Below are 23,390 nucleotides of genomic sequence, written 5' to 3'. Positions count from 1 at the left end.
CCCCGTCTCTACTAAAAATAGAAAGAAATTATCTGGCCAACTAAAATATATATAGAAAAAATTAGCCGGGCATGGTGGTGCATGCCTGTAGTCCCAGCTACTCGGGAGGCTGAGGCAGTAGGATTGCTTAAGCCCAAGAGTTTGAGGTTGCTGTGAGCTAGGCTGACGCCACGGCATTCACTCTAGCCAGGGCAACAAAGCGACACTCTGTCTCAAAAAAAAAAAAAAAAATTCACCTAAATGGTAATATGATAAAACTATTCCTGTTCCTTAAATTTTTGTCTTCAAACCTAGATTTTTAAACTCTCAACTTGTTGCTTTATGTTGATTTAGTTTATTGTTTTTTGCTGCTGCATAAGCACTGCATAAGTCATTTACTTATCTATTCCCTGAGTGGTAGACCTTGATTGCTTTTAATTTTTGCTACCACAAAAAGATAAAGTGACATATATGTCCCCTAGAGTGGGTCACTGAGGACACAGACCACTGGGTGTTTAAGTACTGCCAATTGCTGTGCAGACTGGCTGTACAGTTTATGCTCTCATAAACAGTGCATAAGAGTGTACGCTTCCCCATGTTTGACAACATTTGGTTTTAACATATATATAGAGAGAAAGAGAGAGAGAAGAAAGAGAGGGAGAGTGCCATTCTGAGAAGTGTAAAGCATTTCTCTGATTGCCAGTGAGGTCTATCTGTTCTTTATAAACTTACATGATCACTTTTATTTTCCAAATTTTCTGTAAAATTATAAGGGCCAAAAGGCTTTTTGCTCAGCCTTGGTTAAAACAAGAAGAAAAATGATCAGTTACAGTAATACCAATGCGGAGCTTGGAGAGCAAATATAATCTTGTTACTCTGAGTATTTAAAATTCTCAAAGAATTTATCTTTCTCAGCAAAGTCAAGTATGAGAAGCATAGAGAATGTTTACATTCTGATCAGCACAGGAGCACAGTGAACAAGGAAGACTATTTATGAGATGCCAAAGTCTTACTTAAGCTTAAATTTACAAAGGCTTTGCTTTTTGTTATCATATAACAATATGTTATTCATTATTTATTAAAAATACGAGCTTTTACAGCATGCTGACAGAAGATTAGGAATTGAATTAACTATTTTCATTGAATCACTTGCTTTGGTTACTAGATAAATGGGTGCCAGAAATTTAAATACAGTTATACATGTGATTTGACCCATATAGACTCAAGTCCTAGTGAATAATAAAGCATCCTTATGTCCTACTATCATGCTTATTAAATGGTTAGATGTATTTCACATTACTTACATAGAAGTGAACATTTCCCTAAATCTTACCCCTTCAACTTCATTTTAAAATTAAAGATGCAGTATGTTAGAAAAAAAATCATTGGACCTAACAGAATTATACTTGAAAATATAGCAAATCTTTAAGAAACATAAATATAAAAGAAAAATAACCTTTTGATGGAACAATGCCCAAATATTTAAATAATGCTTAATAAAAATTAAGTACTAAAAGTGAAAATGTAGATTGATAAAGTGCTTCAAAAGTCAAGTAAATAAATAACAGTTTGTGCAAAATTAAGCAAGAGATTACAGCTCCCATATGTTCCATTTTATTTACTTATCTTTCACTTGATTTAAACAATAGATCCTCATTAGTTATCAAAATTGATTTCCTGAGAGTATTGGCTATTCTAAACCTGCTTATACTCTTTTTCCTTCAGAAGTAGTAATCCTTAATACTTAAACAGATGTGTTTTACTTTATCATTCTCCAACTTCATTAGTGCTTTAAACTTTATTTTGCTAAGGAATAGGATATATTCAAATTTTAATATTTTTCCTCTTTTCCCATGTTAATGGAATGGACAGCTATATGTGAGTTACCTGCATTTACTTGCTTTTTCTTCACAGGAAAGCTGTTTAGATCTGAGGACTTACCTGACTTTGTACGTTTTTTTTTAATGTTTTACAAAGAGAAACCCATAGACTGGCTCTTGGAAGACATGTTTCAGGTAAAGATGTGTTACCCAGGAGAACCTCTTGTAAGCATTTCCTTAGGAATACCAAATATTTTAGACAAATGCTCTCTATCTAATGTAATTACCTAAAATGTGTTTATTGAACCAAATCTGATGAATGCATCATTTTTTCAAACTTCCAATATTTTAAATTTTTACTGACATTTCTACCTATTAAATGAAGTAATGAGATATAAAAAAAATGCAGTGAAAAGTGGAAACAGAGGAACAAAAACCAGAGTGAACAAACAGGAAAAAAAATGGCAGACATAAATCCAAACATGCCTATATTTATATTAAATATAAATGGTCAAAATACACCAATTAAGAGAGATCATCAGAGTGTATTTTTTTAATGATGCAGCTATTGAAGTCTATACTCAGTTCAGATATAATGATACAGGATAGGTTAAAGTAATAGATGGAAAAAGGTATACCAAGCACTAATCAAAGGAAATTTGTAGTAGGTGCTACATTAATATCAAAGTAGACTTTATAGCGAAAAATTAAAAAGACCAGGGATCAAGAAAGATATTATGTACTAGTGGATTAAAGGATCAATTCACCAAGAGGACAAAACAATCCTAAAAGTGTAGACATCTAACAGAGTCTTTTCGTTTGTTTGTTTATTTATACAAATTTATGGGGTACATGTATAATTTTGTTACATGTATATAATGTGTAGTGATCATGTCAGGATATTTAAGATGCCCATCTCCAAAGTACAATAATTTTTTGTTTAACTGTAGTTACCCTACTCTGTTATCAAACATTGAATTTATTCCTTTTTTTCTGTGTGTTTGTACCCTTTAACCCACTTCTCTTCGTCCTCCCTTCTCATCCACTCACCCTTCACAGTCTCCATTCTCTCTTTCTGCTATCTACATCATCTGATCCAATTTTTTAGCTACCACATATAACTCAGAGCATGTGATATTTGTCCTTTTGTGCCTGGCTTACTTCACTTAAAATAATGACCTCCAGTTCCATCCATGTTGCTGCAAATGACATGATTTCATTTTTTATGGCCAAATAGTATCCCATGGTATACATGTACCACATTTTTTATCCATTCATCAGTTGATGGACACTTACATTGATTCCATATCTTTGCTATTGTGAATATTGCTGCCAATAACATGTGAGTGAACATATTTCTTTGATATATTGATTTCTTTTCCTTTCATTAGATACCTGGTAGTGAGATTGCTGGATCTAATGGTAGCTCTATTTTTAGTTTTTTGAGAAATCTCCATGTTGTTTTCCATAGTGTCTGTACTAGTTTACATTTCTACCTACATTGTATAAGAGTTCCCTTTTCTCTGGCATCCTCACCAATCTCTATTATTTTGTATTTTTTTTAATGATAGCCATTCTGACTGAGGTAAGATGATATCCCATTGTGATTTTGATTTGCATTTCTCTGATGATTAATGATATTGAGTACTTTTTCATATACCTTTTGGCTGTTGTATGTCTTCTTTTGAGAAATGTGTATTTATGTCCTTTACCCACTTTTAAATGGGATCATTTCTTTTTATCCTGTTGAGTTGTTTGAGTTCCTTATAAATTCTGGATATTAGTACCCTGCCAGAGGAATAGTTTGTCAATATTTTCTCCCATTCAACATGTCTTCTCTTAATTATGTCGACTGTTTCTTTTGCTGTGCAGAGCTTTTTGGTTTAATTAAGTCCCATTTGTCTAGTTAGGTGGGGAACCTGCAGCCTCAAGGCCACATGTGTCCCTCCAGATCCTCAAACTTCACAAAACAAATCCCTTTATTAAAAAGATTTGTTCTGTAAAATTCAGATTCAGTCAAAAGGCTGCATTCAAGAACCCAGGAGACCACATTTGGCCCCAAGTCCTCCACAGATTTCCCATCCCTAAACATGGTGAAACATAGGTGAGACAATACCATGCTGTTTTGGTTACTATGCCTTGTAATATATTTTGAAGTCAGGTAATGTGATGCCTCCAGCTTTGTTCTTTTTGCTCAGAATTGCTCTGGCTATCTGGGCCCTTTTTTGGTTCCATATTAATTTTAGGATTGATTTTTCTGATTCTGTAAAGAATGACATTGGTGTTTTAACAGAGATTGTATTGAATCCATTGACTGCTTTAGGAAATTTGGTCATTTTAATGATATTGATTCTTTTCAATCCATGAACATGGGATGTCTTTGTCTTTGATTGTGTCATCTTAAATTTCAACAGTGTTTTGTAGTTTTGCTTACAGAAATCTTTCACTTCTTCAGTTAAATTTATTCCTAGGTGTTTTATCATTTTTGTAACAATTGTAAATGGGGTTTCTTTATTGGCTAGATCATTATTAGTGTATAGAAATGCTACTGATTTTTTTCCATGTTGATTTTGTAACCTGAAACTTTACTGAATTCACTTTTCAAATCTAAAAATGTTTGGTGGGGTCTTCCGGTTTTTCTAGATATAAGGTCATATCATCAGCAAAGAGGGACAGTTTGACTTCTTCGCTTCCAATTTGGATGTCTTTATTTCTTTTTCTTGCCTTCTTGCTCTGGCTAGGACTTCCAGTACTATGTTGAATAGGAGTGGTGAAAGTGGGCATTCTATATAAAATATTTAAATATTTGTGTATATAAATCTAACAAAATATGTACATTATCTATATGCTAAACACTTCAAAATGCTGACGAAAGGAATAGAGAGCCCTACCATAATCATAAATTGGTAGGATAAATGTAGTAAAGACATGAATGCTCCCAAAATTGGTCTATGGATTTAACACAATTACAATCAAAATCCCAGCAGGGATTTTTTGGTATAGACAAGTGATTCTAAAATTTTTAAGCAAAGACAAAAGGACCTAGATTAGCTTGAATAATTCTGAAAAAGAAGAATGATAAAGTTTGGGGCATCACACTACTCAATTTAAAACTTACTATAAAGCTACAGTAATCAGGACAAGACTTTATAGGCAAAGGGGTAAATATATAGACCCATGGAACAGAATAGACAATCTAGAAATAGGCCTACAAAATACAGCTGATTTGACAGAGAAGTGCATACGCAATTCAATGGAGAAAGAACAGTCTTTTCAACAGATATTTATTAGATCAATTGGATATCTCTCTCTCTCAAAGAGATCCTCAACCTAAACCTCACACCTTATACAAACATTATTTCAAAATAAATCATCTATCCAAATGCAAACTATAAAACTCTTGGAAACATATAGGAAAAAATGTTCTGGACCTATAGTTAGGTGAAGAGTTCCTAAAAATGACACTAAAAGCATGATTCATTTTTAAAAGTTGATAAAGTGGACTTCCATCAAATTTTAAAAGTTTTGTGTTGCAACAGATACTGTTAAAAGGACAATAAGACACTACAGACTAGGAGAAAATATTTGTAAATTCCATACCCAACAAAGGACTTGTATTCAGTATATGTATAGAACTCTCAAAACCTAACAAGTGAATAACCCAATTAAAAAAGGGACAAAAGAGTTGAACAGTCACTACCAAGGCTCCATAAAAGTAGTTATTTCCTTTACTGTAATAAGCAATGAACTCAGCTTTGCGTTATCAACAGGTTATTTGGGGGGTATTTTGGGGAAACCATTATGTTATTTGCTAAATTTTAACTACTCAAACAATTTTATCTGATGCTAATTTAGTTTCAAGTTAAATTAACTCTAGATCATTAAATTACTTTACAGTTATAAAAATGATCCTTGGCCAGGCACAGTGGCTCATGCCTGTGATCCCAACACTTTGGGAGGCTGTGGCAGGAGGATCACTTGAGGCCAGGAATTCGAGGTTGCAGTGGCTATGATCAGGCCACTGTACTCCAACCTGGGTGACAAAGCAAGACCCTGTCTCATAAAAAAAATTCTGTAATAAAATATTTTTAATATAATATTTTCCTACATGTCAGTAGGAAATGCATCTAAATATAAGCCTGCTATTTAAAAAGTATTATGTATGTAAATTTGAGATTTATTTTTCTGACTTTGTATAAAATATATAAAATAATTCTCAGATAGCAATCATCATCATTTCAAATGTTCAAATGTTTGATTTTAGTGGGAGTGGTACCACATCATCTTTCTTATTTTTATTTTTAAGATTATCCAAATTCTTTTCTATTAAATATAAATTGGCTCTTTGCTTTAATCATATACATTTTACTATTTAAGAAGAAATTGAGGAGGATGCAATTCAATACGGAATTAATTAATGAATGTGGGAAGCAAAAGACAGAATAATGTAGTCTGATAGAAATGGATAGGCAGAAAAACACTAAAAATTTCATTTAAGTTATTAGAATTAAAAAGAAAGCAAAGGCCGGGCGCGGTGGCTCACGCCTGTAATCCTAGCACTCTGGGAGGCCGAGGCGGGTGGATCGCTCAAGGTCAGGAGTTCGAGACCAGCCTGAGCAAAAGCGAGACCCCGTCTCTATTAAAAAAAAATAGAAATTATATGGACAACTAAAAATACATATAGAAAAAATTAGCCGGGCATGGTGGTGCATGCCTGTAGTCCCAGCTACTCGGGAGGCTGAGACAGGAGGATCGCTTGAGCTCAGGAGTTTGAGGTTGCTGTGAGCTAGGCTGACGCCATGGCACTCACTCTAGCCTGGGCAACAGAGTGAGACTCTGTCTCAAAAAAATAAATAAATAAATAAAATAAAAAGAAAGCAAAGAAAAGTTATAGTTCGTACAACAGTAACCTGGTTTTCTGAGACAGAGTTCATGAAAATACATGCTTTCACTAAAACCCTTTTTTACCCCAACTCCTTTGCTCTATTATCCATATGAAGAAAAAGCTAAGAATTAAATGTTCGAACTTTTTAATGCTAATATACAATCCTCGTAAAAACTAATATAATAAAAATTCTGCCATCAGTAAATTCAGTACAAAGGAATATTTAGATTTTTATAGAAGAATGCTATTTTTCTTTTTCTCCAGATGAACTATAAAGGACGACGAAAACAAATTCGTATTCAGTATAAACCATCTCTTTTCCAGCATGTGGGTACACATTCATCGTTTCCTGGAAAAGAACAACATTACAAAGTAAGATTTTGACATGTAACTTCAGTAATATACAATGTTTCAAAACATATAAAATACTATTTAGAAAAAGAGTGATGACATGAAACAAACTGTAAAATACAGCTGTTTAAACACAATTCATCTTATGACAGAACTACATGTTGTTAAGAATGTTTATAAATTGAGCATTTTTTAAAGACCCAAGTTATCTATCATGGTGATAAAAATCTGGCCTACATAAACTTCTTTGCTTTACTGCTTCTAGCTAGCTGTGCAATTCAAATAATAAGACTAGAAATTTTTTGAAAATTATAATAAAATTTACTATGTTAGTCAAAAATTGAAAATTATACAAGAATATTTCAAACATAAAATACTTTATTATTTAATTTAAAGGTCTCAAAATTGTTATTTCAGACCACTATTTGTTTTGCCAGATGAAGAAAAGTTCAGCATTGTTTGATTTTTAGTCATTAAATTTTGCATCATTTTAAGAAACAGTATAATTGATAATTGACTTCATGCCTTGGTAGAGTAGAAGAAACAAAGAATTCAGAGTCAAAGCACCCAGGGCACATATACATGACGTTGGGCAAGCCCTAATAGTCCTCTGTGTTTTCTTCATCTATTAAAATCTTCGAAGAGTTTTAATTAAACAATCATTAAGTTTTCTTCTACCTTTGAAATACTATTGATATCTATACCCCTCATATCTTCACATGATAAAGGAAATGGTTGCTTTAATCCTCTGTCAACTGAATAAGAAGTGCACATATACATCCCTCCATCATTCATAACCTGCCCCCTTTCTGCTTTTCTCCTTTATATATTGTACTGCAGTCATTGGAACAGTGCCTAGAACATAATGTGAACTCAGTAAATGTTAGCTATTGGCTATCAAGCAAGGTAGAATGCAAGTAAAAAAGTGTGTATCAAACAAGACAAAGAAGTGCCTAGAATAATGAAAATGTAACTCTAATGAATTTTTATGCAAAAAATCACACCATCAGAATACATAAAACTCAGCTGCAGATGATGCAGAAAGAAATTGGTCTGTGCTATTCAATTTTTGGTGCTATTATCATGGGATTCTTTTCTTCAATTATATTTGCCAGATATTTTAATCTCACCTTTGTAAATTTATGACACTTTAAGTAGAATGTACATATAATCCTTCATATTTTGATCCTATAATCTTGGCTTTTTTCCTTTTTATACTTTGTGCAATGTAAAATAAACAGAAAAGAATGATTTAATAATATGTCAAATGTAATTATATTTAAATTATTTTTAAAATTTCTAACAGGATATCTATTACTAGGAGTTTCATATTTCTAACGGTTTCTTTAAAAATTACCAGAATCGTTTGTCAGAAAAAATGTCATAACAAGGATTAGACTATTTCTCAACTTTCTAAATCAGCTACATCTTATTTTTAACAATTAAGCCTTCAATAATAAAGTGGTAAGTATAAAAATTAATATAAATATATAGAAAATTATCATATATTTGTTAATTTTATATTATTTTAAATCCTTATAGTCTACGTATGTTCAACTTGTTGCTGTTTACCCTAAAATTCATTCCTTTTAAGTCTTTCCAAAAAACTTTTATGTAAAATTTATTCCTTACCCAGTTAAATTTTAATATTATACTTATAAAACTTTTTTAATGTAAGATAGATTTTCTATAGTTTTATTGAACAGAAAAATAGTTTCATTTATCTGTTTATCTAGCTTATAGTTCCAAAATAATAATTTAATAAAACAAAAAATATAATGTCTTTTTAGTGATGAACTTTCTTAGTTTTGAATTTTTTTGAAATTTCTTTAGATCTTCAACTTAAAAGTTCTTTACCATTTCATACTCTTTATCTATAATAAATGTAAAAAATTTCTTTTAGAAACAACTACAATATTTTCTTATTCACAAATGGATAATTTCTGAAAATTCAAATAAAATACTTAAAATTTTTCTATTAGTTGATAAGCAAGAAAATAGTGTATTTGCTAATTCTCCATCCTACATGAAAAGTCATTTTCCTTTCATTGCAGTTTACTGGACACAGAGCCAAGTGCTTAAATGTATTGGAAGTCGGGTTGCCACATAAAATACAGGATGCCCATTTAACTTTGAGTTTCAGTTAAATGATGAGTTTTTGTGTGTGTACGTCTCATTTGTTTTGTTGTTGTAGTAGTTATTACTAAATTTGACAAGCCTGGTGGAGGTGATAGAGGGAGAGGGAGTAGAAGAATACTTCCCATTAAAATACTTTAACTGAATTACTGTTTAAGGTTACGCCCTTAACTTTTATTAAAAGGATGATATACTGTATGACTGTTATTTAAAGTTCCATGTTTCTCTTTTATTTAAAAATACATGTGACAATTTTCTTTTAGAACTTGAGGCTAGAAAAAGATATTCCTTCCCAAAGAACTGTCATGATTCTTTTGGTCCATTGTGGGTTTTTTTTTTTCCCCTTTGACTACCAAGAAATTCAAAACTAATTTCATATGAAATGTAGTATCCATATTATCTTATATTCACCATAGAATTTCTTCAGTCCTCAGTTTATATTTAATCTCTGCCTTTCTTTCATATATTATTATTAAAGGATTATTGTATGCGATTTCACTTTAAGTTGCCATAAATCTTTTCTATATCTATAAAGTATGAAAATCAAATAAAATGAATGTTTTAAAATATTTGTACATTACCTATAACAGTTTGATAATCTGACTGTACAGATTTCACTGGAATCCCACAGATGGAAATCTACTTTCAATAATTTTAATACTATGACAGGATAAAATTTGGCATTGTCTAATACATCATATGAATCGTATCTTTTGCCAGTGTAAAGTTGTTTATAAGAGGTAGTGGTGTCAAAGAAGACACAATAAGGAAAGAAAATTATTAAGAATTTGTCATGAAAATAATTATATCTTTAGGAATTAATAACATGTTATTTCTAGATGTTACAGATTTTTTATTTTTATTTCAGAAAATATGAAGATAATAAGCCTAACAAGAAGAAACTCTGTAATACCTGGAACCTCAGATAACTTTGATTTCTAATGGCATGTTTTTTCAGAAATTATAATAACGAAAATACATAATTATCTACAAGAGAAGTGAACAGTGAACAAACTAGTAGACTTGAAAGTATTAAATGACCTCTTAGGTCAAGAAGTAACAAAACATTTATGATGTTTGTACCCTATCACAATTTAACTTAAAAATAGTAAAAGCAGGGAAGTATTTTTAACATTAAGAACCATATTTTATTGACTTAGATAGTATGACCATATTTTATTGACTTTTATTATGGCCATCACATAATCTCAGTAAAGAGTTGTAAGTTCAGAAATGTGCCATTGTCACAGACAAGTTCTGAGTGAATTGGTATATGCTCTTATTTATTTTTTTACGACTTCTAAAGAAATAGAAAACATATTTAAGCAAGCCTGGATCTGGCAGTGCCACAGTATCTTTTTGTCTTTTAACAAATCCATTTAAAACTGTAAACTTACCCCAAGTGCCATTTAAGCTAATTATTAAACAACTTGATATGTACATATTCTGACAGTTCTAAAGATTTCACAGTTTCTATTATTATTGCCTTCTTAACCCATGGATTATTTGGGAGCATGTTTGGTTTTTTTCAGATATATTGGGTTTTTTTCCATCTTTATTGTTAAGTTCTAACTTAATTGCCTTGTTGTTATAGATCTTTATGTGTACATGATAAAATTTGAGAATTGTTGTGAATCCTTGTGTTCCATATGACTTTGAAAAGAACACTGTACACTCCTTTTGAAATATGTGGTTTCGTTTCTTTTTACAAATGTTCGTTTTATGCTTTAAAAATGTCTTTTAAAAGTATTCCTATTTATGGGGTACAGGATGCTCTTACATTCTTTTAAATTTGGTTGTGCAAATCTTTTAACTCCTTACTAATTTTTGTCTGCTTGATCCATCACTTTTGGGCATCTATTAAAATCTCCTACTATTTTTCTTCTTGCTGTTATTCTAATATTACTTTATTTATTGTGAACAATAATAAGACATTTATTTCTTGGTTCAGAAATATTAGGACTGTTGGTTCTTAAAAGTTTAATTGAATTTCCCTGGGCAATCACCTGGTCCTGGTGCCTCCTTGTGATAGCTTTGTTATGGTCTGAGATGCAAGAAATGACCACCTAAAGACCAAATTGAGCCAAATCAGGAGTCTGTATTAGCTGGCCAGCGACTACCCTCTGCACCGCCCAAAGGCGGCACAGAGAGCAGCAGTGAGCCTTTGAAACAGAAAGTTTTTATACTGTAAGTTTGTGGGTGGACAATTACTAAGATTGAGCAAGCATGTATACAAAAAGCCTTGAGTGAGCATTATATCATTTTCTTATCTTTGGTGTAACAGGATCTGGGCAGTTTGGGCTCTGGGCCATATCTTGTTCACGCAAAACGTGGGGGATGTAATTGTTTTACACAGAACATGGGTGTTGTAGTCACTTAGGAATTTGTGTTGAGGGTAGCAAGCAGGAGCAAGCAGGTTTTACAGAAGCAGAATGGCAGATTACTGATTTTTCGGTGTGAAACTCAGACCGTAACAGCTTCAGTGATAGGTCAAAACATGGCAGAAGTCAAAGGGGAAGCAGACACATGCAAACAGGGAAAACCTGAGAGGCATCCTGGCTTTATAACAATTCACTTTCATGGGATCTAATCCATTCTCACAAGAGCTAATCCAGTCTCGCTAGCAGCAAGAATGGCACGAAGCTCCGCACAAGAGTGGAGTCCTCATGACTTAAATATCTATTAGTATGTCATACTTCCCAACACTGCCCCACTGGTGATCAAATTTCAACGTGAGTTTTGGTGTTGAAACCAGAGTACATACACATGTGGGTCTATATCTAGAATCTATTCTGTTCATTCATTTATTAGTCTATCTTGATGCCAATACCATACTCTTTTGATAACCATACTTGTATAAATCCTGAAATCAAGTAGTGTTTCCTGGGGATTTTATCTTGAGATACAAGATAAAAATTCATTCTGCTAACCATATACATTAACCAGAAGAATTCTGGATAAACCAAGGAGCAAAACAATAATGACTATTATTAGTACTTTTATTTATTATTGTTTGGTATTTGTGTCAAAGGAATAAGGAAAACCACCTCAGAAAATAAGCATAAATATAAGAAAGAAATAGTTAAAAATTTTTTGCCAAAGATAAAATTATACATCTTGAAAATAAAAATCCACTAGAAAACTGAGTGCTCAGTTCCTTTTCTCTATTTTCTGCACTGTTTTTTAAGAAATACATTTCTAAATATATGAAAGTATAAAAATATTTTTAAGTGTTTGAATTGTCTAGGCTCTGAGTTCACTCATTGTATTTGGGTGAAAACCTCATTCCTCATAGCTTTATAAATCTTGGAATTAGAGGAATTTCCTACACTCTGCTATTTTTCAATGGCAAAGTGTTGTAGAAAGAGCACAGGCTTTGTATTCTCATTCTACACTTTAAGTCCTGAGTGAGCTTGAGCAAGTTACATAACTTATCAGGGCCTATCCTCATAAGTAAAATAAGGATAAAAGCTGTGGATCAATTATATGTAGCAACTTGCACTTAGTGGGCCATTAATAAAACAGCCATTATTTTGATTACAAAATGGGCTCCCAACAGGGCATCACTCTGTTCCATCAACTAGCATGAATGGTTCTTGCTTTTAGTGTTTTTCTAGCTTTCTGATTACCCTGGTCCCTCCAGCTTGATTAGGTCATCTCAGGCTCTCCCTAAATCTGTCTTCAACTCTGATAAGTCAGAACACTTCACAACTCTATCATTCAGCATTACCTTCCAGGACTTTTCCCTTTGTATTTCTAAATACCACATCATTCTCAGAAAGCCATACCACTGGTCTTATTTTCAGATTATTTTTTCTTCTCTTACATTATTGTCATGCCGTAGTTGCCTGTTAAACAAAATTATAAATATAAATTATAAATATATAAATTTAAATGTATAATAAACAAAATTATAAATATTCAGTCACCCTTTCACTAAGTGGCACATAATTGTGGAGCTGTAGGTTAAGGCCTTGACTTCCAGGGTTAAGAATTAGATTTGATTCTGTAGGTAATGAAGGGTCATTGGAAGCTTTTGACTGAGTTGAGAAATAAAGCAACAGACTACACAAAGTGCAGGTGGGAGCAGTTAGGCAACTCCTGGCAACAGTTTTCAAAGCAGCAAGAATCTCAACTAGAGAAATGGCACAGAGACTGAGGGGTGGGGTGAGCTCTTTTAGGTGATTTTATGGAGACAAACTTTAATGGAGACAGTGAATGTAGCAGCCAAAGGTAAGAGTCAAAAATGTTCTCAACGTTTTGAGCACTGTATGACCAAGAAGATAATACTAAATCTTACCAAAAAATATCTAGTTTTACATTTTTAGTTTTCAGCTTCCTCACTGCAAACTTTGGATCCTTCACAAATCCTTCTCTAATAAATCAAGTGTAGTTGTTATGGGCCACAGAATTATGTTGAATAATAGAAGCTGGAAAGATGGAAGAAAGAAATTAAAGGGAATATGTTGTTACAAAGTACCTCAAATAAAATGTCTTTTTAACAACTAAATTTATCACTATCCAAACACTCTCCAGGAAGTGACAGCATCAAAAGTCTAGATATGGTGGCCTTATTAGTGAAGAAATATGAAAAAATGTTCAATGACCTTGACCCCTAGGCAATAATCACATATTGTGCATGGAATGCCATCAATCCTTTAATCTGAGGCTCTTCAACAGGGGTTTTAGACTAACAGATCAATTAAATGCTATTCTTCCAATAAAATTTAAATCATGATTACACAAAATTCAAAGTCATGCTTACTATATCAGAAGTAAAAGCGGCATGATCCAATATCTATAGAGCAAAGAAGCTTGTGATTCAGTACTATGTTAATATTGTATTTTTATTTTAATGTGTTGGTTGAAACTACAGGCTCTGAGAGAAACAGGTCTGATTTAAATCTGGTTTCCATTATTTACTAGTTGTGTACATTCGAGCAAGTTATCAGTTTCCTCACCTGGGTTGTGAGGAAATGCCTGTAAAACACTTAGAGCACGGTGAGCACAATCAATGCGGGCAATTCTTATCACAAGTATTGCAAGAAAGAAAAAGACTGTATTGTTTTATATATACTGTATTTACTACGTTAACATTTAACATATGTATATTTATCATACACACACGAAATAGGAAGGCTCCATGTTAACCACAATGACTGCTCATCTCTTAACATGCAGAACTAGAGAAAGCTTGGAACACTAACCTTACTGCACCTATAACTGGATTCTGTTCAAAAACATGATTTACATCAAATTCAGGACCCAGGTATTGTGCAGTAGGAGGACGAACCGCTCTGCACAGAGGGCAGGCGCTCAAGAGGAAAAAGTCTTTGGACTAACAAGGAGGAATCCCTCCTCGGCTAACCCGGGAGCCCGGCCGTCTGCGACCCGCGGGCACGAGGCGCCGGCCCGGGGCGGGGCGCCCCTCCGCGGCCGTTGAGCCCCCGGGCCGGTGCGCGCCTCACGCGCCTCGGGCAGCCGCCTCCTCCCCGCCCGCGGCCGCATGCGCATGCGCGGTTAGCAGTCGCTGCTGCGCGGCCGCGGGCGGGATTGGTCTGGGGAGACGACGGGACCAAGTGGCAGCGATTCGATCATCTGAGCTGCCACTGCCTAAAACAGGCCCGCAAGACAGGTGCGTGATCAGCAGGCCACCTTCCCGCGGCTCACTGCGCTCGGGCTGGGGTGAAGAATCCGAGTCGTGCCTGCTTCCCTCGGGGTGGGGGACTCTCGCGGCCGCACCCCTTTCTTCTGCAGCCTTTGGAAAGGCTGAACAGATCGGGGCCCGGTGAGGGGGTGGATGTTGAGTTTGGCGATGGGAGTGCAACGAGCAAAGGTCTTGGGTGGGCTCTGCCCGCCTCCTGGGTACGGAGGCCAGCGCAGGACGGCGGGGGCTGCTGCCAACTCAGGCCAGCTGGGTCCTCCGGAGCTGCTGTGTCCACCTGCTGCGCTGGGGCTGCGACGGGCGCGAAGGGCAGGTGCCCTGCCCAGCCCGGCCTCTCTCCGAAGGCTTGGGGAGCCGCCGGGAGCCGAGTCCGTTATTCCAGCGGTTGCCATTTCAGCCCCGTTCCACGCTCGAGCCCGGTGCGCGTCCCCGAGGGACGTGGAGGGGGCCCGGGCGCATCCTGGCGCTGCTCACTCCGCTGACTACCCCTCCCCAGAACGCAAACCAAACCAAAATAGGCTCAGCTTACTCAGTCCTCACCTCTGTAAAGGAGAAGTGACCCGGCGCTCACAGTGGCAGTGGCCGGTGACTCCTGGCCACTCCCTAGATACTCTCTGTGTGCGCCGCCGGGGAGGGACCGAAAAGGTTGGGTTGAATCCCATGAGGCCCTAATTACTAGAGACTCATTATCACCTGAAGCCTGTTTACTATCAATCAGACACTTTAGCTGATTTTATTTATAGCATCTGCCCAAGCACCAAGAAGGAGGCATTTGCTTGGGAGTTAAAAGCAAATGGCCACAAAACTCAGGAGGAGAGAGAAGGTAAATAACATGGCCCTGGGAAGAAGCCTCAAGTCAGAAGAGGGTTAGTTTATGTTGAAACTTTTTAGTGCATAAAAGCACCTAAAACCCAATCTTATGGTTTTGTTTACTTTAAAATTTTTACATCACTCTAGGTAGCTCTCCTTTTGGTAATTCTAAATTTGACCTCTTTTCAGTTTATAGTTTTGCCTTCACATCTGATTGATCTTCCAAGCACATTTAGATCTTATCCCCAAATCCTTAGAACAAGATGTTCTCTATTCTTTGTCTTATTTATCTAGTTGATAATGGAAAAACCAAACTCTGTAAATTATTTTAAAGAGGTTTATTCTGAGACATGATGAGTGACCACAGCCCAGAAAGTCACACCAAAAAGGCTGGGCGTTTTCCAAAGTCTGTTACAGGTTAGACTACTTTTATAAGAAAGTCTAGGAAAAGGGAGTGGTTCTTCTTATATCAGAGTTGTCCTTTTTCGTTGGGGGGTGCAATACAGAAGTTATAATCATTGGCTGCAGATGACAACGTACAGGCTAAAATGTTTTATGTGCAGGACAATCAGTAAAACTTAATTCAGAAACAAGTCAGTGTCCTCAATGTGAGTAGGTTATGTATTAATCAGTACAAAAACAGGAATTCATACAATTTTAGGGACTCAATAAGATTCTTTACTCAGGGACAGATGTAATCTGTGAATCATAAGACCTTAGCTAGGCAATTAGAATATAATGTATTCTTTCTGTGTAGAGGTGGGTGACTTAACTCTGGGCTGACATGGCCTTAGGTCTTGTTGTAATTTGGTGTTTTATTGCCACAAAGAGTCCATTCTGTCAGTCTTATGATCTATTTTAACATTAATGCTGTTCACTTGTGTCTAAACTGCAAAAGGGCATTGCAGACCTTCCATCTCATCGTGGCCAGGAACTCAGTTTTTAAGGTGTCTCTGGGGTTCCTTGGCCAAGAGGGGGGCTGTTCATTTGGTTGGGGGCTTAAGATTTTATTTTTAGTTTACATTGGTAAGGGTAATTATTGTGTGTAAATGATGTAAGTATTACAGGCTCTCTCTAGAAATTGAACAGTGCTATATATTATCTTTACTACTTGTTTTTAGTACCTACTTTTAGTGTTCTTAATTAGAAACTAGAATTGTCAACTTTTATAGACATTTTATCTGGTTCATGTTCACAAGTGACCAAACAGGTGCAGAGTTGTGTTAATCACTGGCCTTTTTAATAATGGAACTAGAAACTTGGTGTGATGGTGCTGAGTTCAGTGTACTTTCTATTATATCATTCTATAGTTGAGTTCCCGAAGCCACATGACAACTAAAACTTTAGAAGGTGATTTCAAACACCACTCCTAAGGCATACCAGTATTTACTAACTCATTAGTCACTCAATAAAACTGAATAACAGCAGAAAGTCATCTCAGTTACAAGAAATAGTGTATACAGAAGTATGCATGTGTTAAATATGTGAGGGTTGAGAGTGAAATAAATGAGTCTTAGGGCAGAGTTTATACTGAGAACTACAGAGAACTATTGAGCATTTTTATAGACAGGTAGTAAGACTTTTTTTTTTTTTTTAAGAAAGATCATGCTAGTGAGAAGGCAAAGGATAGATTTGGAGATTGGTAAGAATGCAAGTAAAGAGGCAAAGTGGCAGTTTACCAATCCTTTTCAGAAAGGGTAGGTTCCTTAATTAGACTGTGACATGGTAATAGAGACATTCTAGAAATACCCACATGGATTTAGTTAACAATGACATAACGAGAACATAGTCTTAAGATGATGGCAAAGTACTGTAGCCGACTGATTCGGTTGACTAGAGATCTCGTTAACAGGAGAAGAGATTTAAGGACATAGAGAAGCAGATTTTAGAGGAAAGAACAAGTTCACATTACTAGAGGCTTTGGGAAATCTTTGAAGATGAATAATGATCTGATACTAAAACGTGTCCTTTGAGCTGTGAATAAGGTTTGGCAATCCTTAGATTTTATATGTAGAAGCCAAGGCTATATATAATACAAGAAGAGAACCTGGGAACAGATCCCTAAGGAACACTAATATTTACAGGAGATTAGAGAAAGTGCCCATGAAGGAAGCAGAGAAAAGGAAGAGAATCAGGACTGGTATCACAGAAACCACAGAAGAAAAGGTTCCCAGAAGGAGGCAGATGCAGCATGTCAGAAGGAGCAACGGGCCATAGAAGAACTGAAAAAGCTATTGCATTTATCAGCTAAGACTTGGTTAATAGGAACAGTTTCAAAGTTTCCAAGAAACAAGGAGAATAGGAAGAATGTTAGTTTTTTGTTGCTGCCATAACTTACAAAAAATTTAGCAGCTTAAAACAACACAAAATTTATTTTCTCACAGTTGTATAGGTCAGAAGTCTGACACAGGTCTCATCAAGCCAAAGTCAAGGCATTGGCAGGGCAGCGCTCTTTACTAGAAGCTCTGGGGAGAATCTGCTTCCTTGCTTATTCAGGTGGGCGACAGAATTTCAGTACCTGTGGTAGTAAGACTGAGGTCCCTGTTTCCTTACTGACTGTCTGCCGAGGGCTGTTTTTAGCTCTAGAGGCCACCCCCATTCCTCGGCTCTTGGCCCCTTTCCTCCATCTTCAAGGTAGGATGGCGGCTGGAGTCCCTCTCACCCTTGAAATGTCTTCTGCCTATCTCTCTGTGACTTCCTCTTCCATTTTTAAGGGCACCTATAATTACATTGGGCCCACCTGGGTAATCCAGGATATTTTCCCTATTTTAAAGTCAGTTTATTAGCAACCTTAATGTCATCTGCAAAGCCCCTTTTGCTATAGAAGGTAACATTCACAGGATCCAAGTGTGGACATCTTTGAGGACCATTATTCAGCCTATCATAGGAAATTGGAAGTACTAACAGTTAATGGAGACAGTCTTCCAGAAACTTTGTCAAGGAAAGGAGATACCTGGAAACATACATATTATCTAGCATGTGATATATAGTTCCAGTAGTAAATTTTACTATTTATCCTTGTACTTTTTAAGTAAGAAATGCAAGTGTATCTTAAATATCCTGAAATTTATATGAGCATACTTTGTAAAATTTTAGAGTGCTATGAAAATATATAATACCATAAAATTGTTAGTATTTGGATGTATTCTTTAAGCTGCTTTAAAGTCTTTGCTGGGGAGAAAAAGCCATTTAACCAACTAAGGATATGTGCATAAAATATTATGTAGATACACATCAAAATATGGCTTTTAAAATATAAAACAAAAAATTGCATGTATGTCTAAAGGATGGGATATAACAAGAAAATAACACTGAACTACATTTTTTTAGGCTTAGAACTTTAATGCCATTTAGTGAGGATTGCATAATTTAATCTTCTAACCTTAGGGCCATACTGAAATGAATATAGAGCTTGAAGCTAGACCTAACTTTGAGTCTTGCCTTTTCTATTTAGTAGCCATGTGTAGCCCTGGCTAAATTACTCATCTTCCCGGAGACTGACTTTCTTTATGTATACAATTCAATACTAATACCTTCACCACAGAGTGCTGTAAAGATTGGAATTAACATGCTTGAAACAGTATGTACTCAAAAATAGCATTTCATATTCTTCCAGTCTTCCCTGTTTGGTTCCATTATCATATGCTGCTTCCTTTGTCCTTGGCTTAGGAAAGTCAATCCTTCCTGTCCTTTGCATCTCTGTTTAAGTATTATTACCTCCTCAAAGAGGCTTTTCCTGACCCCTCCCCAACTATGTAAATTCAGTTCCCCAATTACCAACTGTCACAACTTCTTTACTTTTCTGTCACTTATTATAGTTTACATATTATGCCTAGGTTGTTTATTATCTCCTTTCTCTCTCTCTTTTTTTTTTTTTTTTTTCAGAATGTTTATTATCTCCTTTCTATCCTGGACTATAAGCTCTTTGAGATCAGAGGTCACATACATTTTTGCTAATTACTGCAGAGTAGTGTGTAACATAATGCCTGGCACATAACTGACAATCATAAATATTTTTTAATGAATTAGTGAATGATGAGTTTTATTATTTACTGGCTGATCTCCCAGGATTTCTTGGGTGAAACATTAGCCATCAAGAAATCAATAAATTAGTTTATTCTGAATCATGCTAGTTGATTCTATGAAGGTAGCAGCATTTTGAATCAAGTCTTGTAGCTTCTTTAGAAGAAGGCTGCTCTTTAAAGAGGCGATCATTACCTGCCTCCGGTCTCATCCTTCGAAGTGAATTTTGTACATGCTGCATAGCCAGATAATTTCAAGAGTACCCTCTAATTTTGATGGAAAATTGTCCAGTATTATTTGGATGATGTGATAACAAAAAATTTTAACCTAATTTTTCTGTTTACTATCTTTTCTATTAAATTATGGTGAGAGTTGTGAAAATGCAGCATGTCTATAGTAAGACTGAAGAAACTTATAATAAGAGATGTTTCTTCATAGATGGAGAATACAGTCATGCATCACTTAGCATACTGCTTTCTAGGCTATAAACCTGTACAGCATGTTACTGTACTGAATACTGTATTTAATTGTAACACAATGGGAAGTATTTGTTTACCTAAACATATAAAAGATACAGTAAAAATGCAATATAAAAGATAAAAAATGGTGCACTGTATAGGGCACTCATTAATACCATGAATGGAGCTTGCAGGACTGGAAGTTGCTCTGGGTGAGTTAATGAATGGAAGGCCTAAGACATTACTGTGCACTACTGTTGACTTTATAAACAGTGTACACTTAGGCTACACTAAATTTATAAAAAATATTTTTCTTCAATGATGAATTAACTTTAGCTTACTGTAATGTTTTTACTTTATAAACTTTTTAATTTTTTAAAACTTTTTAACTCTTCTCTAGTAACGCTTAGCTTAAGACAAACACATTGTAATACTATACAAAAATATTTTCTTTATATCTTATTCCATTTGCTTTTTTGTATTTTTAAATTTTTTTATTTTTTACTTATTTGAACTTTTTGTTAATAACTAAGACACACACATATTAACCCAGGCCTCCACAGGGTCAGGATTATCAATATTACTGTCTTCCACCTCCACATCTTGTCCTGCTGGAAGGTCTTCAGGGGCAATAACATGCATGGGGAGCTTTCATGTCCTGTAGTGACAACGCCTTCTTCTGGAATACCTCTTGAAAGAACTGCCTGGGCTATTTTATAGTTTGCCTTTCTTTCTTTCTTTCTTTCTTTTTTTTTTTTGAACTAAGAGAAAGAATACACTCTAATATAATGATAAAAAGTATAGCATAGTAAATATATAAACCAGTAACGTAGTCATTTATTATCATTATCAAGTATTGTATGCTGTGCACAATTGTGTGTGCTATGCTTTTATATGACTGGCAGCTCAGTAGATTTATTTATACCACAACATTGTGTGATAGACTTCTATACTGTGAACTTCATAATTTAATTCTTAATTGTCAGTTGGTACATCACTGAATAATGAGAGGATACTACAAAATTAAGCATAAAGTATTAGGTCTGTGTTTCTGATTTAAAAATATATATATATTAGCCAGGTATGGTGGCTCATGCCTGTAATCCTAACACTTTGGGAGGCTGAGGTGGGAGAATTGCTTGAGACCAGGAGTTCAAGACCAGCCTGAGCAAGAGCAAGACCTTGTCTCTACAAAAAACAGAAAAATTAGCCAGATGTGGTGGCACATGTCTGTAGTCCCAGCTACTCTGGAGGCTGAGACAGGAGGATCACTTGAGCCCAGGACTTCGAGGTTGTAGTGAGCTATGATGATGCCACTGTATTCTAGCCATGTTGACAAGTGAGACCCTGTCTCAAAAAATAAAATAAACAGCCTTGGACTATATCATTTTCTTAATGGTGATTATTATCCTGTGGAACTACGTTGTGTACAGAATTGTTCGTGACCAATTGCAGTTCATTTTTAAATATTTCACTTCTTAAGTATCTTCATAACTTAACACTAATGATAATCTAAATTTCGGAAATTTCCTAGAGGTTTGAAAATGTATTTTGTTACCATTTGTGTGGGGTTTTTTTCATTGCTTTTTATCAATAAGCATAGATTAATACAGTGGGGTAAGATAAAAATAAAAGGTAGCATGGTATACTAAGAAAACTTGAGCATTCTAATTTTGTTTTTCACATTTCCAATCATGTCACTTTGACCAAGTTTAAAATCTTTCTGTTTCCCCTTTGTATATTGGGAATTATGATACCTGTACTATTCATGTCTGGTCTGCAAAGATTAAATTAGCTAATTCCTTTATGTAAATTTAAGATTATAATTATAGAACTTTATAGAAGAAACAAATTTGCAAGATAAAGGATTTTCTGAACTTTTTTCTGAAGCATTGGGAGCTCTTTCTAAAGAAAAGTTAAGAAGAACTATAATATAGAAAATAAATAAAATTGGGCTTCTCTGGTTGAATTAAGAGCAGAGTTCCAGAAAGAGCACTGTTTACTTGGTTTCGTTGGCAGCCCAATACACCAGAGCTCAAACAGAGCACTTAGAATTTATCTATTTCAACAAATTGTTAGGAACCTAAAGTGTGCATTCATTTTGAAAGAGGTTATGGGCCTAAAGTGATATTAATGCTCATTATTACTGCCATTATTATTTTATGCATTTCTATTTTGCTCAAAGATTATTGATAGCAAGTCAAGCAAAATACCATATACTACATTATATAACTCATGGAAGGCTCTTAGACTTTTAGAACAATGAGGCTTTAGGGTTAACAATAAGCAATTTGCAAGTGTACTAACTTCTGTTAATTAAGAAAATAAACCTGTTTATTGTTACTGCATCAAATAGATCTCTTTACATTTACTTCCTATCCCAGTTATACCTCTTATGATTTGGAGAGATCAAATTCTCCTAACAAATGACAGTGTGCATCATTTTCTGTGTTGTCTTTGTCCCTGAAGATGGTGGCATTAACACACTTCAGCATAGGATGCTCATATTATGGTAGTTTGATGTTGAGTTTTTTTAAAAAAATTCATTTTCAGAGTAAACTTTAGGTTTGCAGCCAGTGACTTTTAGAAAGAATCAAAGTTAACTGGCCCACACATTCAGGTACGGTTTCATTCGTTAGATTTTAGTGTATTTACACGTTGTTCAACCACTAACCATATTCCAATACTAGAACATTTTTATCACCCCAAAAAGAATCCTTGTACCAATTATTTCTCCCTCCCTTCCCTAGGCAATCTCTAATCTGTTTTCCAATTCTGTGGATTTGCCTGTTTCTTTTAAGTGGGATCAGACAATATGTGGATTTTTTTTGTGACTGGCTTCTTTTCACTCAGCATAATGTTTTTGAGGTTCATACATTTTGTAGCATGTATTTTAGAACTCCATTCCTTTTTATTGTTGAAATTTCATTGTGTGGATATTCTGTATTCTGTTTATCCATTCATCAGTGGAAAGTCAATTGAGTTGTTTCCCCTTTGGGGCTATTAGGAAAAATGTTTATTTCAATATTTGTGTATGAATTTTTGTGTGGACATCTGTTTTAGTTTCTCTTGAACATACACCTAGAGTGGAATTTCTGGGTCATATGGTGATTCTGTTTTTTAACATTTTGAAGAGCTGCCACAATGTTTTCCAAAGCTATTGTGTTATTTTACAGTCCCATACTCCTAGCAATGTGTAAGGGTGCCAGTTTCCCCATATCCTCCCAACACTTGTTATTGTCTCTCTTTGATTATTAGAGAGT

At 35.0% G+C, this 23,390-nt stretch overlaps 1 protein-coding gene across 1 annotated transcript in view; it reads left to right on the top strand.

Annotated features, from left to right (window-relative positions):
* The window catches only part of MGAT4D (MGAT4 family member D), a 42,060-nt gene extending 27,446 nt beyond the window's left edge, over positions 1–14,614 (top strand). Inside the window, exons 9-11 of the mRNA XM_069493253.1 lie at positions 1,894–2,024; positions 6,949–7,056; positions 14,441–14,614. Of these exons, the coding sequence (XP_069349354.1) occupies positions 1,894–2,024; positions 6,949–7,056; positions 14,441–14,614 (413 nt within the window). The remainder of the gene's footprint in view (positions 1–1,893; positions 2,025–6,948; positions 7,057–14,440) is intronic.
* The last annotated feature ends 8,776 nt before the right edge of the window (positions 14,615–23,390 follow it).

This window comes from Eulemur rufifrons, chromosome 18 (genome assembly GCF_041146395.1).
Source record: "Eulemur rufifrons isolate Redbay chromosome 18, OSU_ERuf_1, whole genome shotgun sequence".
Taxonomy (NCBI): domain Eukaryota; kingdom Metazoa; phylum Chordata; class Mammalia; order Primates; family Lemuridae; genus Eulemur; species Eulemur rufifrons.
Note: the sequence above shows the minus strand (reverse complement) of the source record. Positions and strands in the feature narration are given on the sequence as shown.